This window comes from Cinclus cinclus, chromosome 2, assembly GCF_963662255.1.
Source record: "Cinclus cinclus chromosome 2, bCinCin1.1, whole genome shotgun sequence".
Classification (NCBI taxonomy): Eukaryota; Metazoa; Chordata; class Aves; order Passeriformes; family Cinclidae; genus Cinclus; species Cinclus cinclus.
Genome location: NC_085047.1, coordinates 52,341,390 through 52,358,308, shown reverse-complemented (window position 1 = coordinate 52,358,308; position 16,919 = coordinate 52,341,390). Strand labels below are relative to the sequence as shown.

The 16,919-nt window shown below is 38.5% G+C and overlaps 1 protein-coding gene across 5 annotated transcripts in view; it reads left to right on the top strand.

Moving 5' to 3' along the window:
• DCLK1 (doublecortin like kinase 1) overlaps window positions 1-16,919 on the top strand; it is a 220,634-nt gene that overhangs the window by 94,905 nt on the left and 108,810 nt on the right. For all 5 annotated transcript variants that reach the window (XM_062514708.1, XM_062514709.1, XM_062514712.1 and 2 more), the window contains exon 3: window positions 14,099-14,198. In XM_062514708.1, coding sequence (XP_062370692.1) covers window positions 14,099-14,198 — 100 coding nt within the window. The remainder of the gene's footprint in view (window positions 1-14,098; window positions 14,199-16,919) is intronic.

The following is a 16,919-nucleotide window of genomic DNA, read 5'->3' as shown; positions in this document are numbered from 1 at the left end:
TATGACCTCACTATCTTTTAAGAAAGAAAATGCTCTCATTTTTTTTAAGCCCTACCTGCACTTGCTGAAAGGAGTTAACAACACCTCCAAACTAATGAAACCAGTTGGAGTAATTGGAGCCTTGCCATTAATATGAGAGTGCTTATCCCCTGTCACGTGCCTAATGTTTGTGAATATCATTCAAGGGCTCCTTGAATAGTCCCAGGACTAAGACTGGCTCATAATTGCTTCCATCCCCATCAGAGTGTGTCCCCATCTGTGACTGTGTGGGCTGTGTATTCAGTTCCTTCTTTCTGCTTTTGCCTCACTTGGTAATTTTTTTTTTTTTTTTTTTTTTTTTTAGTGTTGCAAAAATGATATAGCTTTAATAATTAACATATCCACAGATCTATCTTTGTTCTCAGGGGGTTAAGATACTTACCTTTTCCTCTGCTTTGCTTCTGAGATGGCAACCTATTTCTTTCAATTTCTCAGTTAACAAAAATCCCGAAAACTCCCCAAACCACCACCACCAAACCAAACCCATATACAAGCAAAAGCGACAGATTCAGGCTATGACATTTAACAGATATACCTAAAATTAGAAGAGATAACCTTGTTTGGACAAACTTTTTTTTCCCTCTTCTCATAGGCCAGACATTGTCTGTTTCATTATGTTGGCAGCTACAAATTGATCCTTGGATCTTTATATTGATACACATGGGATATGTAGAGGCAGGTATATAGACAGAACTTCATTTCCTGGGTTGTTCTGGATGCAAAAAATGAAGTTTGGTGCTGTGTAGAGATTGGATGTCCTAGGGATCTGGCCCTTTGTGCTGTAGAAAAGCATCTGTAAGTGAAAAGGAAATTCAGAAATATAGCAAGGTGTTATCACAGGTAAAATTGCTTTTGTGCAAATTTCCCTTTCCATCGTAGTGCTGTTTTCTGTTATTGTATTTTTCTTGTGAACTTATCTGTGCCTTGCAGCCTTCTGAATTGCAAATGTGCTAAATTCTCCTATGTTTTGTAATGTGACTTCTTTCATGTTGCTTTATCACACCTTTCCCTACAAGATGTAGTATCTCAGAAGTAAAGGAATTGTAGCTAAAGGCTATTAAGGAATTGTAGCTAAAGGCTATTAAGTTTGAGTTCATAAGAGGTAGTAGATCAGAACACAGGGGATGAGATTCAAAAGATTATGAAGTTTTGTAAGGAACAACCCTAACAGTTCAATAACCTGCTGGGCTTCTGGACATCCAGTTCAGCAAGTTATTTGGGGCTGCACTGCCTGAGCAGAGATTGCTTCATCTTTTTTACTTCATTTTGGGTTTGAGTCAGCTCTTCAGATGTTTGTTAAATAGCATAACATTTCCAAACACATCTGGCAGGTATTTTTGGTATGGCTTTTGTATGTGAGTGATGCTGCAATGCCAGCAGAGACGTGCATGTGCATCAGGGTGTCAGTTTGATATGTCTTATTATGTCAAAAATAATCAAAACAAATTCCTTTGGTACTTACTACATCTCCACATCCTTCCTCCGAGCTATGCTGCAGATTAAAATAAGTCAACCTAAGAGTGCACAGATTAAATCAAGCATAAATGCAATGTTTTTGACTTGTACAATCTATACGCAGGAGTCAGATTAGTGTTGAATGTGGAGGGGTTATATAGCTGCAAAAAAAAAGTTCATTTATATTTTATTAGGCAACAAGTATTTCTGAAGACATAGTATTAGTATATTGTAATTATTTTATTATTTATCTGAAACACTGCATCTTTTAGTGTAGGTACATTTTAGCAGATTTTGTTTTTGTAATTCTCAGATCTTTCAGAAGTAGTTGTGACTCTGTGTATATCACTACTTAAAAAATCCTTTTCCCAAGGATTTTGAAAAATCCCAAAGCCTGAGGTTTTTACTTTTACTGATTTCTTTTTTGTCAGATGTAATCCTGATGGTTCATGTCATATTCATGGATTTATAAACTCTGCTTATTTTTTGCTTGCTAGATTTAGCAGTGTCCCAGGACTTGCTGTACTGAAAGACTCACAAGTAACAGGCTGTGTTCCAGTAAGAAACTCTTACATGAGAAAACAATCCCCATGTTGAACATGCCTGATAAATCTCAACAGTTGTAACCAGTCTGCCTGTGATGTAGAGACAGTGTTCAGACCAAGGTGTCTTAGTCACAGAGCTGGACTTAAAATTCCAGGGTTCTGTGATTATTGTCTGTGTCTGCTCTTTCTTCATTCTTAAGCTTTTGAACTCTTTCACATTGTAAATTTCTGTAGCCTGGATTTTCTCTCTGGACATTTCCTTCCTTTGCTGCTTTGTCCTAAGGAGCCAAAGCCTGGGGAGAATGGCAATTACAAGAATCACTTCACAAGAGTCCAGATTACACATGTAGACCATGTTTATATTGCTTAGTGTTTTTTCCTGAATGATAAAGTCTTTGTCAGTGGAAATATCTTGAATTTTTAATAGTTATAGCAAGAAAAATTCCATGATTAATTTCCCAAGGAATGCTCATGGGAAAATAAATAATTTGAACAGTGGCTTTGTTGCATAGACACTTATATATTAATATTAATGTTTATTTAACATGCTCTCTATCCATCTTGTTAACATCTGTTGTAATAATGGAAACTATTGCCAAATAGTTTCAAGAGTGATGGTAATGAGATACTGTGAGTCTGAATGTCTGTTTGGATTGGATTTTAGATTTATTGTCCGTATTCTGCACTTAGAAGAAAGGGAATCTCTCAGTTTTCACTTTTCTTGAGCATAAAGAGCTTTAATGGTTGAATCATTTGATCTGGTTATTGAAAGGATTGCTATTATTGTTCCGCCCAACCAGCCCTCTGGAATTTGAGGAAGGTGTTTAACCATTTGAGCTTTTGCATTTTGTGCTATTTTATTGCCCTTATCATTACACAAAATGCTACATTATCATCATACTTGTGTTGTTTTTGTACTGGTTCCAGCTGCAGTGTGCAGTGACTTGTTGAAACCTTGACATCTGTTTTCCCTTTTCCTCCTTTTTTTTCAGAATTCAGCCATGTAGCTTTTTTTTTGGTGTTGCATGCTGAGCCTTAAGTTAGCCTGTGTGTGCAGCCAAAAGCCATTACACATCTCCGTTACGTTCCAGACACTTTATGATGGAGCACCGTCCTGCATGCATTTTATTAATAATTATGCCTGAAAGAAATGGAGTTTATGGCATTATCACCACTGCCCACAATTAGTAAGCTAACATGAGAACATTGTGTCATAGATGTTAAGGTGATGCCCTGCAATTTTGGAATTAAAATGCTTTCAAAGAAGGGAAAATAACTCTCCCATCTCTGAATGCATTTGGATAGCTTTGTATTTTTTGCACGGTCCATCTGCTACTTGAAATCGGTGGTTTAAATCTGGTTCTGCTGCAGGCACAAGGTGTGATGGGTTCAGTTCAGGTGTTAACTCTTTCAAATTGAATGCTTCAACCTGCTTCTGTAGTGCACACTCTCTTACAAGAACAAGAAAGCCAGAAATGTTCCCACATTTGACAAATCTGTACTGAGGCAGGTTGATCTGAATTGAAAGACCAAAGGAAATCTTGTTTTTAGAGGTCCTTCAAGAAGCTGCTCCTGTTGGGAATGCCACCTAATGTTATGGTAGTCTCTAAATTGGATGCTATCGTAATGGTGTGTAGATTATATCTTTGAGCTTTTAATGTATCAGTGATATATATATAATGTCATTTCTGTAATAGAGGGATTGCAGTACCTGAAGCAAAATTACCTATCAGAGCTTTCCATCTGGATTTGGATCCAGACAGCCAGTAAATTTTATTTGGACCAGTTCCCAGAGAAGCTGTGTTTCCTGCAGTCTCCAAGGGAAGGCTGTGTGATCTCCCAGTGTCTCAAAAAATGATTGCAGCTTGCTCCCACAATTCCCAGCTGGGAAGGTAGAGAGCAGCATCTAGCCAGTCAAGCAGAGCAGGACACATCTTACAACCTCCTGCTGAGCAGAGCTTCACAAAAATAAGCAGACCTCTAGAAAAATACATAGTGGATGGAGGTAAAAAATTAATCAAATGCTTCTGTACTCACAGTTAATTCAAGGATTCATACATGCCTTATAGCATGAGTTTGATCGATCTTTTATTTGCGAATGGAAATCCGAGTGTTGAACACTTTCAGGTAAAAGGGTGAGAGTGCCTTTTGTTGGAAAATTGTATTGATTTCAGGGAGAAGTTGCAATCAGAAGGCTTTACTGTTATGCAAGTACTTTGAAAAAGGGGTTTTTGAGAAACATTGATTGTGTGCACCTTATTTTTGAGATTTATGGATGAAATGCAAGAAACTACTTCAGAAGTAGCATTACCTGTTTCATGTAATGGGCCAATATAATACATTTACTAAACACAGTGAACATGACTGGGCAAAATTATTCATTTCACCTAGCACTAGAAGCTAGCCCTGAAAAATATTTTTGTCTGTACTTTAGAAAGATATTTTCTTCTTATCTCCAAAATTATAATTATAACTTTCAGAAATTGGCACCTGACTGCATTTTTCTTTTGAGTGAATTTGTTTCAGCTGGCTGGTCTCTGCCTCCTCATTTAGCTGCTTTAAGCAACAGGAAGGATCATCAGTGAAAATTTGTCATGAAATGTGAACAATGAAAATTCATAATTGGTTCTTTTTGCATATTTGAAAAGCCTAAGTAGCCCAACACTCTGCTGTTCACAGCAAACAGAACAAAGTTGTGGATTTCATTTCTTTCATATATATATGCAGTGTTATTCTAGAAAGTAGTGTTATTCCAACTGAGGTAAAACATAATATTTTAACTTATAACATAATTGGTAATTGAAGAGCAGTTTGGGTTTTCTACTACATGGTCCTCAAACTGGGCAGTTTTCTTTCATAAGAAAGAAATTAATGCAAAGACCTCTTTAGCTAATGATCTTGCATGTGTCACTGCTTTTTGAAGAACACACTGACCAGTGCTTAAGAGACTGCTCTGAAACCAGCAGCTTTTGTGCAAGTTCAGTTGCAGGAGTACACTTATTCGAATGATGAAGAAATAATAGTAAACACCGTCTTGACAAAGAGGATATTAGCCATACTAGGATTTCTTGCTTGTTAAATCATGGACAACTTATTCTGTGCTTAGTTTTTCTTTTCTGAGTATTTAAGAGTAGAATTCAGTCATAATAAAAAAATAAAAACTCACAGGGGCATTGTGTTTTTTTCAGTAAAACCCAGCTTTTCAACCTGGGTAGGTTGTTTTCCTTGTACATACACATCCTGAAATTCAGTCTCCAAAGCTATTTTAATACCTCTAACAAGGCTTTATTCAAGCATCTGAAGTCAGGGAGATTTTATTTTGCTTAGTGATCAGAAATTAGAGGAATATTAATTTCCTGTTTCTTGGGGTTATGTGAATACAGTGTTTGCAAACAGTTGCCACCTGTTTGGGCAGAAAAACCAGGTGGGCTGCTGGAGTCCACACTTGGCATGTCTGACCACTAAACGGTAGTGTTGTATTGCAGCTGGTAAAGGAAAATACATGAATGCAGCAGAAGAAAAAATAATCCAGATCTAGTTGAACTCTGCCATCAAGTCTTAACTGTATTTCCATTGGCCCATTAATTACATCTTCCGCTGTTAAATCAGCTGTCCTATCAATGTTGATTGTGCTGAAAGAACATTCTCTGCATAACATGAATTTATTTTAGATGTGTGAGGAGATTTTTTTCTTCTCTGTTCCTGTACAAACTTTGTCCTGGTGTTTGTATTGTCCGTCACAGCGTGCTGATCTCTTGTGCAGTTGCTGTGGGATTTTATGGTGACTAGCAGGATTCAGTCTCCTACTGAAAAAGCCACATTCCCATGGCTCTTGTCCTGTCTGCCATGAAGCAGTTCCTGACAGGAGGAGCCTCAAGTGGCCATATTGGTGGTTCCTGTAGAGAGACCTTTCATGAATCTGAATGCTTGTACTTCTCAGTATTGCAGTCACACATAAACCCATGAGGTGTCTGTGGCTTTCCTCAATTTCTCTAACACAGATGCTTGTTTACTAAATTAGTTTGAATCTAACAGAGAAATTATTTAGGTTTCACATAAGGTTTTGAAACAAAATATGGTAGTTAGCATGCAAACTTTCTACCATCTTTATCTGAATTTTAATGGATTAAGGTAAAAGCTTTGAAGAAGGGCTTGTCACAAAGTGAACACATTTCTCAACAGGAATGTGATGGGACATTTGAAAAGCCTAATTTGATTTGTCTGTGTTTTTTTAGGTGTGCCATAATTTAGTGCAACCCAGAAAAATAAGACAGTATATTAAAATTTGCTTATAAAGCATAGTGTGGGAAGGTTTTCTTGTCCTTATGAAATACTTTACTGACCAAGAAAGACGTATTTTACTGAGTGCACTTTTTAACTGAGAAAGTAGGTGATTTTTCTGTCAGTTTTTTGCTAAGTCTGTTACAGGCTGAGCTGCATATATCACAGAATGGATGTTGTTGCATACACGTATTGTAGAAGTAGACTGATACCACATCTTCAGCAGTCAGAAAGGGAATGAAACCTCTGTATTGGTGGCAGAGGAAGCAAAATGAAGAGCAGTGAGTCCTGAGCCAGCACTGACAAACACACAGCTGAGGGGAGAATGTGTGTGAGGCAGGTGAAGGACTCCCTAGGGCATGGGGATGCTGGGTTACTTTCCCTCTGCTCCTGCCATGCAGCAGGAGAACAAGCCATTTCTGATGCTTTTGAGGATGAAAATTCATATGTTTTTAACTGCGATGGTGTCTTGTGTTCATCTGATTTGGGGACAAACACACACGCACGATCGGAGGCATTAATCTGCAATGCAGCACCCAGGCCAATTGGCAAAGAACAGCTCCAGCCAGCTCAAACCCCTGCGGTAACATCTCTTTATTTACAGAAACCCCCGTGGTACCATCTCCTCTTCATTTACAGAGGGCACTCTTGTAATGAGAATCTCATGATAAAATGCTCTTCTTCACTGAAAAGCTCTCACAGCTTGAAGGTGCTATTGTCACCATGGAGATTTCACTCCAACAGCAAAGAATGGATTTGGTGCCGTTTAACTCCGGGAATGTGTAGCAGATACTTCCCAATGGCTTCAGCTAAGCCACCTCCTGAGGAGAGAGCTTGGATCAGAAGCTGAGAGAGGAAGCACATATACACTGATGATAAATTATAGTTTTTGTAGGTGACCGGGTCTCAAGAAATGGCATGTGTGTAACGGCAGATAAATGTGAAAGGGTATGAATAAAAGCCTCAGAGCCTGAGCCAAAAGGAAAGGAAATAGACTTGCCTTAGCCTTGAAGGAAATATTAAAATATGATGGTCTGTGAATTCCAGCTGAGGTATAATTTCCTTCCCTCAGAAAGAAGGGAGAGCCTGAGGTTCCTTGAGGAAAGGGAAGAAAAAAAAAAAGTCTTGCTATCAAATGCATTTAGAAAGAGCAAGTCTTTTTCCTTCCCCATGCCCAAAGGCCTTATCGATATGTTTGGATTTCTCATTTCACAGAAATTACCTAAAAAGAAGTGTGGAATGATTAATTTCTGATTTTCCTGAAGCCGTGAAATCCTTCTGTGTGAGTAACAGCGGATTGTTTTACTGGCCTGTCTTCTGAGGGAAGCTCCACACAATAAACAGCATGGGACAAAACTGGTCAGAGCTTTGGGAAAGCTAATGTGGGATGCTGGGAGATAAATGGAGTAGTACAGGAGGTCTCTTCTGATGCTGCATTTCTCCTGGGATTAGGAAGTGACTTTCCCCCTCTACTCCACTCTCCTGAGACCTGCAGGGAAGTGCCACAGAAATGATCCGAGGGCTGGGGCACTTATGACATGAAGACAGATGGAAAGAGTGGGAGTTGTTGAGCATGGAGAAGGGACAGCCCTGGGGAAACCCTTAGAGCAGCCTTTGAGAACATAAAGGAGGCCTGCAAGAAGTCTGGGGACAAACTTTGTAGCAGGACCTGTTGCAATAGGACAAACAGTTTTAAACAGTTTAAAGTACTTTTTAAACTAAGAGATAGTAGGTTTAGATTAGATATTTGGAAGAAATTCTTTACTGTGACGGTGGTGAGGCACTGGCACAGGTTGCCCAGAGAAGTTAAGGATGCCCCATCCCTGGAGATGTTAAAGACCAGTGGCAGGGCTCTAAGCAACGTGGTCTAGTGGGAGATATCCCAGCTCAGGGGGTTGGACTAGAGGAACTTCCAGGGAATTCCTTTGGAACCCAAATAATTTTGTGATTCTACTATTTATAAGCTCTCGGGAATATTCACAGCTGTCATGAGACTTGTTACTGACTCCAAGAGTAGATGGCAGTGAGATAAATTCAGCATCTGAGATATTCCTCCATGAAGCAATAGATAGAGAGTGGGGAAAGGGATAAAAATAAGCACTGCAAAGGTAGTGGTTAGTGGAAAATGTAGTTTGGCTAAGGAAAAAAATGAAGGGAAAATACCAGTAAAGATCAAATTGAATCTTAAGGGGAAACTTTTTAAATTTCTTTTTTTTTTTTAATTTGAAAATTCAGCCTGAGGCAAAATAAAAAAGAAAAATAGTAGTAGAGTATAGTGAGCTCCTTTGACATGAATAACTGAAGAGACCTGCCCAAGAATTAAACACTGAGTCTGAGTAAGCCAAAAGTAGCAGGAAAATGAAAATGAGCTCTGTAATAAAACTCATAAAACTTGACACAGAATTAATGAGTCAGAGTCCTAAAATCCTGAGTCATTTAAACAGGGAGGTTTTTCCAAGGATGAAACTGTTTTTAGTGTCTTTTTCACCATCAGGGAAATGGTAATCAAACTCAACATGAGATTGCTTAAGGTTCAAAAAGGCTACTTTAAAACAGATTTAAAATTTCCCATCTGGATGATCATGAGGTGAAGTCTGGAAGGCAATTGCCACTGACTCTCTGCCTGCTCCCTCCTTTGAAATGGTTCTTCCTCACCAGCCTCAATTATCTCTCTGTCACCCTTCTGTGTGTGCTCCTGGCTGGCAGCCCATGTCTCCTTCTTCCTTAATGCCTCATATTCTCTCTCCTTTTGCCCTGCTTCATTTCTCCTTTGCTTTCCATAAACCCCTATACCCACTTATCCCTTGAGTTTTCCTTAGAGCCTTCTGCATGTTTTCTGGTTTAACCATCTCATTTCTTTGTCCTCACCTTTCTTTCCAGCTCTCCAACAGCTGTGATGCCTGAGGACATGCCAGCTTGAGGTTTTATCATTGCTCATCCAAAATAACTTTCAGCTTTAAGTCAAATTAAGTCATTATTTAAAGAAGACAAACTCACAGAACACCCCCTCCTTTTCTGTCCAAGAACCCAGCACTTTGAACATTGTAAAAAAGAAGTAAGATAGTAATTGAGGTGGTTGTGGTGTAATGTGCTGGTGCTATGAACTGTTCCTGAATGCAGTAGAAAAGTTTTCTGAATATTTTTTACTTTAAAATATCAGTGTTTCAGTATTAACTTGATGTGTGGTCAAGTTTGACTTTAAAACAATAGAAAAGTATTCAATTTGCTGTGACTGATATACACAAAGAATTTAGTTCTCCTGAGTTTTTTGTGGATGTGTTATAAAATGTGAATTTAAAAGGTCCCTGAATACAGCCAGAATACAGCAGTTATAAAAGAGGATTGCATCTGTGACTTTCATTTCATACCTTTAGTGAAAGGATTGATCCAACGATTCTCTCCATCCCTCCCTCCCTCCCTCCTTGACTGTCTCCCTCTTCTTTCTCTCCCTCTCTTCCCCTTGCATTTCCTTCTTTTTCCCCTGTCTTCTCCTTTCCCTCTCTCCCTCCCCCTGCACCTCCTCCAAACCACTTCTGACTGCCCTTTCTTACTTGTGGTGAGAGAATATAACCACATATTAGCTCTACAAACTGCTCTTCTTGGGCCATCTGCACTCCACAATTTCTGGTGTCTTCTATACTGATAAAAAGGAGGGTCTCCATGCCAAGGGTACCATCTCCAAAGAAGTGAACTAAAATGTTTCAGGCCAATCAAAGGAAAAGGCCCCATAGTAATTAGGGGATTTCTCATTAGTTCCAAATGCTTGCCTTTTTAAGCAAAGAAAGAAAAAGGAAGATAATTTTTCAAAATGCCTATAGTATGTAGTATATATGGTGCAAAGCTGGTCCTGTGGTTGGGCTGAAAGACAAGTTTGCTGCTCCTGCTCCCTGTTCTCCTTCTGGGACAGCTCCACTGATCTGCTTTGAGCTTCCCTGGCAGCTGTGGGTGCCTGGCCCATCCTGGTTTCCCCCCACACCCTGATTCCTTCTGGGGACACAGCTGCTGTGGTGCTTTGACTAGAGGGTCAAAGCACAGTAGCAGCTATTGAGGTACAAAATAATTTGTGGTCCTTCCTAGGCAAACACCTGTGTTTCCCACTGGAAGGGCATGTGGGTGTCTTGAGTTGTTTACTGGGGCAATGATGATTTGAGTGGAATCCAGGCTTCACTGTGTACAACTTACTCAGGGGACTTTAGGCAAGACAAATTCTTTTGCTTTCTCTGTTTTTTGTGGTTATGGCCAGGAGAGTCAGTTTTATTTATGTGGCTTGCCTATAACCAAAGCCTGCACAAGTGATAGATTTTCTTTTCTGATGCTTGTTCTCTTTCTCACCGCCAGTGCAAGCACTCCCTGGCCTCTGCTAATGCTTCTGTTATTTATTTGTTCCCTTACAAAGTATAAGAGAGACACAATTCATGTTAAATAAATATCTTTAACAGAAAGGTTTTTGTTAAAAAGAGTCACAGAGTATTTAGTACCATGTGTGTGGCAGATAATATTTTTTCATTTTCTTTTTATTTAGGGTGTGCATTTGGCTGCTCCTGAACTGGCTTTGTTTCCCCCCCTGTGAGAAATAAGACCTTATTTGTAAAAATGGAGATGGATTCTGTTCTTTGAAAACAACGTAAAAGTCCAAGGGAGGCTTTTGTAATTTGCTGATTTAAAAACTGACTAATTTTAAAGTCGATCACATGCAACAGAGCACTCTAAAATCATCCAGCTTGATAAAAATTCTTGGTCTTCTAAACTGTAACTTTTTAGGAGCCATGTTCTCCAAAGGTGAAAATGGGTAGTAAAAAAACAGGTCTTGCTGCTTAGCTGAAGACTGGGTGTGAATAGAAAGTGTTTGCAGATTTCTTTCCAAAAAAGCCTGGAAGGGGGTGCTGTGTATATGTCAGATGCCTTTTAGTTTAACTGCTGAGGAGTGTGAACTTACAGAGGGCCAGGGATGCTAAAACAGAAAGGATGGAAAATGCAGACAGTGAAGGACATCTCAAGGCTCCCAATAGTAATATATAAAAGGTACTAGAAGCCTTAAGAGAAGTTACTCTGGAAGAAGATGGATATGAAAGGAAATTGTGATCTCTCTGCAACCTTTCTAGGAGCTAGAAATATAATTCCAAAATTATTAAAATTTCAGGAGGGAAGAAAAGCTGTAATTTTACATACAGAGTACGAAACTGAGGGCAAGGAGAAAAAAGGCAAGCATAAGAACACTTTAAATTATAAGTGTAAAGTTCAATGACACCCGAAGATATATAAGCACACTTTTTTTGTGTGCGTGTTAATCCTATATTCTTTCTTATTTGCATTTAAATTGCACTGATTGAACCTGAGATGCTTTAAAAATTGGTGTAGTTTAGCCTGGTTAAGTGTTGCTACCTGAATTTTAATGTCTTATTTAGGCTTGAAAGAAACCCTCTTAACTGAGCAAAGCCAAGCCTTTTTGAGTTTTATTAAATCCATAGTTTGTTTTTTGTCTCAAACATGAATTTAATTTGTATTCATGTTTGTTGCCAAAATAGCTCAACTTTGTGCCTAGAGTTGCTTATTTGGTTTGATTCTAATACTCTGCTTGGTATAAAGACAATTGTAAAAGTTATCACTCCCCAGAAGTGTGTCAAACTTGGGAAGCTAAAAAGAAATCACAGGATTTTTAATGTTATTCTCCAAATTAGTAGCTTTGTTCATGCAGTGGGAGAGGTGGCAATTTCAGAGGAACTTGACTGAAAGGAAAAGATGTTTGAAGTTTGGTGGGAGTATGGGGTGGGAAGATAGGCAGGATATGTCTTGTGGACAAAAAAGAAAGATGGAAAGTAAATGAGTTTGTTTAAAGGTTGCTGAGGCTGATACACTAATAGAACATAAACTGAGTAGGAACATGGCAAAAAGCTCTATCAAATATTTACGTTTTTGATGTTGGTGCTCAGGTACTGTGTAGTGTTAAGATGACAATGGTCATAGAAATAGGTTTGTGGTGGATCTGAATTTAGAAGTACATTCATTGCCTAAGGAAAGAATAATTTAGGAAGAACCTTTGTCCATTTTTTGGTATTTATCTAATCTAGTTGTTGTTTTCTCAGTATCCTGGTTTTTGTTATTTGCTAATGTTCTACCTTTAAAAGTGTTTTAAGTGTGAATAGTAGTCTACAAGCAAGTCACGACATGTACTGCTATTTTTCTTCCCTATGGCATTTCTGCTATAGAGGCTCAGAACCTTTATGGATGTCAAAGCCCTCAGGCATGTTTCTGGGAAGGATGTTATGAATTTTATAATCCCTAGGTACCAGTTACTTCAGATTGATGGCGGTACTTTTTATGCCAAAATCTGTCAAAATCTCATTAGGTAATTCTTTCACTCGTGTTTTTATAGAGTTTAAATGCTTTTTCTGAGGGGGCTTGTTTAGATGAGCTGGACTGCTCTCAAGTGTTTTGTCAATTTTAAGAGACTGTTTATGTGTTGCTTTGCTGACTGTAGACTTGAAACTCTATTTGTGAAATTAGCCTGTTCAAACATCTGTGCACTATTTAATAACAAAATTTGATATAAAAATTTTTTAGCAAGCCTACTCTTTTAGAATTTTCTTGTAAATGTGAAGTGAAAACAGACTTTATTAAGTATCTTAGTTTTTTTAAAGATAGATAGGCATCTAATTTGCTTTTAAAATTTGTCAAAGCTGTATCAGTAAGTCCAAAGTCAGTTTTTTGGTAAAAGTCACTGATTCTTTGTTTAATATGATTCCATACAACTCGAAAGATTGAACTGTTAAGAAATTGTCAAATAACTAAAAGCTGTAAGGAAATCATAGAATAGAATGATTTAGGTTGGAAGGGACTTAAAGCTCAACTAGTTCCAACATCCCTGCCATGAGCAGGGACATCTTCAAGTAAGTCAGGCTGCTCAGAGCTGCATCCAACTTGACTTTGAATGTTTCCAAGGATGGTGAATCTACCACCTCTCAGGGCAACCTGTTCCAGTGTTTCTCTATCCTTATTGTAAAAAGTTTCTTCCTCGTGTCTGCCCTCTTTTAATTTCAAACCATTATCCCTTTTCCTATTGCAACAAGCCCCCCCAAAAAATGTCTCTCCCCAACTTTCTTCCAAGCCCCCTTCAGATACTGAAAGGCTGCAATAAAGTCTCTGAAGTCTCCTGTAGGGACATAAAAGCGCACCAGTGTAATCCTGACTGTTCTTATGTGGGAGTAGAAAGAGATTATTATTTTACTCAGTACTAGAAGAATCATTCCCAGCTCATCTGACTTGACTGTTCAGCTTGGTGCCTTCAAAGAGAACTTCACATTGACTCTAGCATAGAGGGAGTCTTTGTGAAGGAGGCTTAGTTCACCCGTGTGAGTTTGATTCCCTGTCAGGGTGATTTTGTTGAAATAATTCCATTTCATTCTGCATATAAAGCTGTAACCTTGTTTCATTGCAGCCAGTCGATGGAGATGTGAACTAAAAAGCAAATTAATTTCCTGCTAACTACTGAATGGTACCTTGTGCACAAACAGAAGGCATTTACCTCATACCATAGGTGCATCATGTAATAAATCTGACCGTTATGGCTTTTTGTCTTATCTTTCCCTGTAGTGTCCATAAAGGTGTTTCTCACTTTTAACAGATGGTCAGAGCACAGCTTTGAAATTTATCTGGAGGTGAAGCCCTGTTGATTCCATTAAAAGTGATGAATTTTCATGCAGATGGAGACAGGGAATTATTTTTACAATTCTGTTGATGAAGTATTTCATACAATGCCTTCCTTTCCTTTTTGCTTGCAGGTGATGTGCCTTCAGGATTTTTTTGGCGATGATGACATTTTTATTGCATGTGGACCAGAAAAGTTCCGTTACCAGGATGATTTCTTGCTGGATGAAAGTGGTAAGATGTAGTTTTTTAGATGTCTACAATGAGAGTAGAGGGCAGATTTCCATATCATGCTAATTAAACCAAAGTAGTATCACCTGGATTGATTTCAGAAATAGAAGAAATGTTTTAATTCAAAATACTGAAGATAATTGAAAGCAACAATTTTTGTCTGCCTATTGCAGCAAAAACTCGACTTCAGCCTGAATTTCACATATCATATGAAAAGTTGTGTTTGGTGGAATTCCTTTTTTTGTAAGGTTTTTTATGTTTTGGCTTTGAATTTATTTAATTTCTCGGGTTCCCAGTACCTACCACGGAGATTTAGTTAATGATTCACAGGTAGTGTGATAAAGAAAGAACGATGCAACTCTATATGGAAGATAAATGTAATCAGTAAATGCAAAGTTTTCACCTGAGAAAACTCAAGGAGTTCTCTGTTTTTCAGAAGTTGACTAATACAATAATGAAATCAATGTATGTAATCCTCTAAGGAAAATACATGCTTTGTTTTCAGATACCTTTATTGTTGCAAAGAATATTCCTGACTTGGGAATCACAGCTGTAAGGAAAAAGAAGAAAAAAACTAATTATAGGCTTTGTGCATTTAAACAAACAAACAAAGCTGCCAACAACATTGAATTTATTTTTGTGTAGAAAAAGACACAGCAAAAGTTTTATTGCTCCTACACTCTTTCTCAGTCCATGGAATCTATTGGTATCAAAATCTCCAATATTTTTTCAAACTATCAAAGGTCTGGAAGAACAGTTGACTGAAAAATCAGAGAAGATGTTGTTTCTGCAGTAATCACTTCACAGTCATTAGCTTCACCACTTCATCTTGTTTTTTGATGCAATTATACTCTCACAGTTCAAGACGGTGTAATTTTATTTTTCTGACTAACCTGTGAAGGTGGAGGGCTTCCTGGTTTACCCAGATCTAGACGAATGCTCCATTAGCTGGTGTAGGAGCAGAAGGTGGAAACTTGCACACACCTGACTGTGAGTTGAAGGATGACTCTGAAAAAGGAGGTGTCTTCTGGACACAGGAATGACATTTTGTGTCAGGCACAGACAGGCAGCAAGAACACCTTCTGTGTTCCTCTAGAGGGCCTTATGATATGGAAATAAAAAATCAAAATGGAATTCCAGATCTGCTCATTGCAGTAATGAAATTGCCATAGTTAACTCTAAGGCAAAATATACTAATGGTGAAAAAATAGCTTTAGCCATTTTTAGAGTGGGAATTAGAAAGGTGAGGGGGACATTTGACCAGCAAAGGAGTTTCCCAAGTGGGTTTGTGCTCAGAAGGGAGGTTCTTGCCTTTGAGGAGAGGTGACCTGGATAGTTGTGTAGTCTGGATTCACTTGTTTCCCTCATCTGAAAGCTGGCACTGGTGGCTGCCCAGTGTCTGCTCACAGTGAATCCTGTGGCAGTTTTTCCAGCAAAGATGCAGGAAATGCTGACAACAGATTTATCTAAATCCCTTTTGGAAGTATGTAGCTGGTTTTTGGAGGTCTAGTGCCAAAGTACAGATGTAGCCTGACTCTGCTTAGTCTTTGACATATCAACATCTCTTTGAGTAAGCAATATCTTTCTCTGAAACTTTGGTACTTACAACTATATTTTACTGATCTTAAAAAAAAAAGAGAAATCCTTAAAATCTCTGCTGAGACCACACCTTTAGCTATTTGTTGTAGCGTTTTCTTTCTGTAGTGTTGCTTTTCTTTCAGCTAAAGATTCAATGAACATTGACTGCTTTTTACTGCAGGAGTAAAGAAAGGGGAGAAAATCAGATTTCAGACTATGTTTCTAATTCCTTTGAGAAGTGTACATCAACTTTGCTCTCTCCTTTTCAGGAGGTTTGGTATCAGAGAACTTGTTTAGGTTGCTTGCCAGTAATACTGATGTACCAGCTGATAAGCATCTAGTCAGCCTTCTCTGAGCAGGAGCAAGAGTTGGAGAGAAAATATTTGTTTTAAAAATGAGCTTTTAACTTGTTTTGCTTGGCAAATGAAGTTTATGTGATCACAGTGTGTGTCTGTGTGTTCCTCGTAGTTAATCTAAGAACATTACAATTATTAGGAACTGCTGTCCCAGTCTGCAGGGCTTATAAAGCTTGTCTCTGCTTCCCTGAAAAGCATCTTGAAGCAACACTGCTGGTTTGTCACCACATCCCTCCAGTATTCTCCAGGTTCAGCCAGATAATGAGAATAACAGTTAAGGTGTTGCAGTGGGAGGAGTAAAGAAAAGCCAAATTTGCAGGCGGGAAAGAAAAGTAGAGAGAAGAAATATATAAATAATCTGGTCTTTAGGGAATTACTTCTTAGGGGGGAAGAAGAATGCTGTTGGTTTTTGGTTTGGGTTCAGAGCTCTTGATACTAGAGACGAGCAAGAGGCAAAGCTGGGGCTTGGGAAGCCAGTCACATCTACTGGGATTCACTGTACTAACACTAGGTAGCTTCAGGTAGGTACTTGCCTGGGACTGAGCCATTCCCAGTAGATATCTTTCCCAGTAAATCAAATTTAGACCTACTGACAAGGTAGATGGTAGATGTTTGGTTGACTCAGTTGAAAGTGGATGTTTCAGATAGTTAATATGAATTATGCTCCAGAAATGTCTGGTTTGCTTCTCTAAGGGCATCTATATGCCTGATACAGCTGTTCTTGTCTACGTTTTGTTTTAAAAGTTGCTTTAAAAGCTTTTAAGATGAGATTAGTTCCGCCCTATCAGAA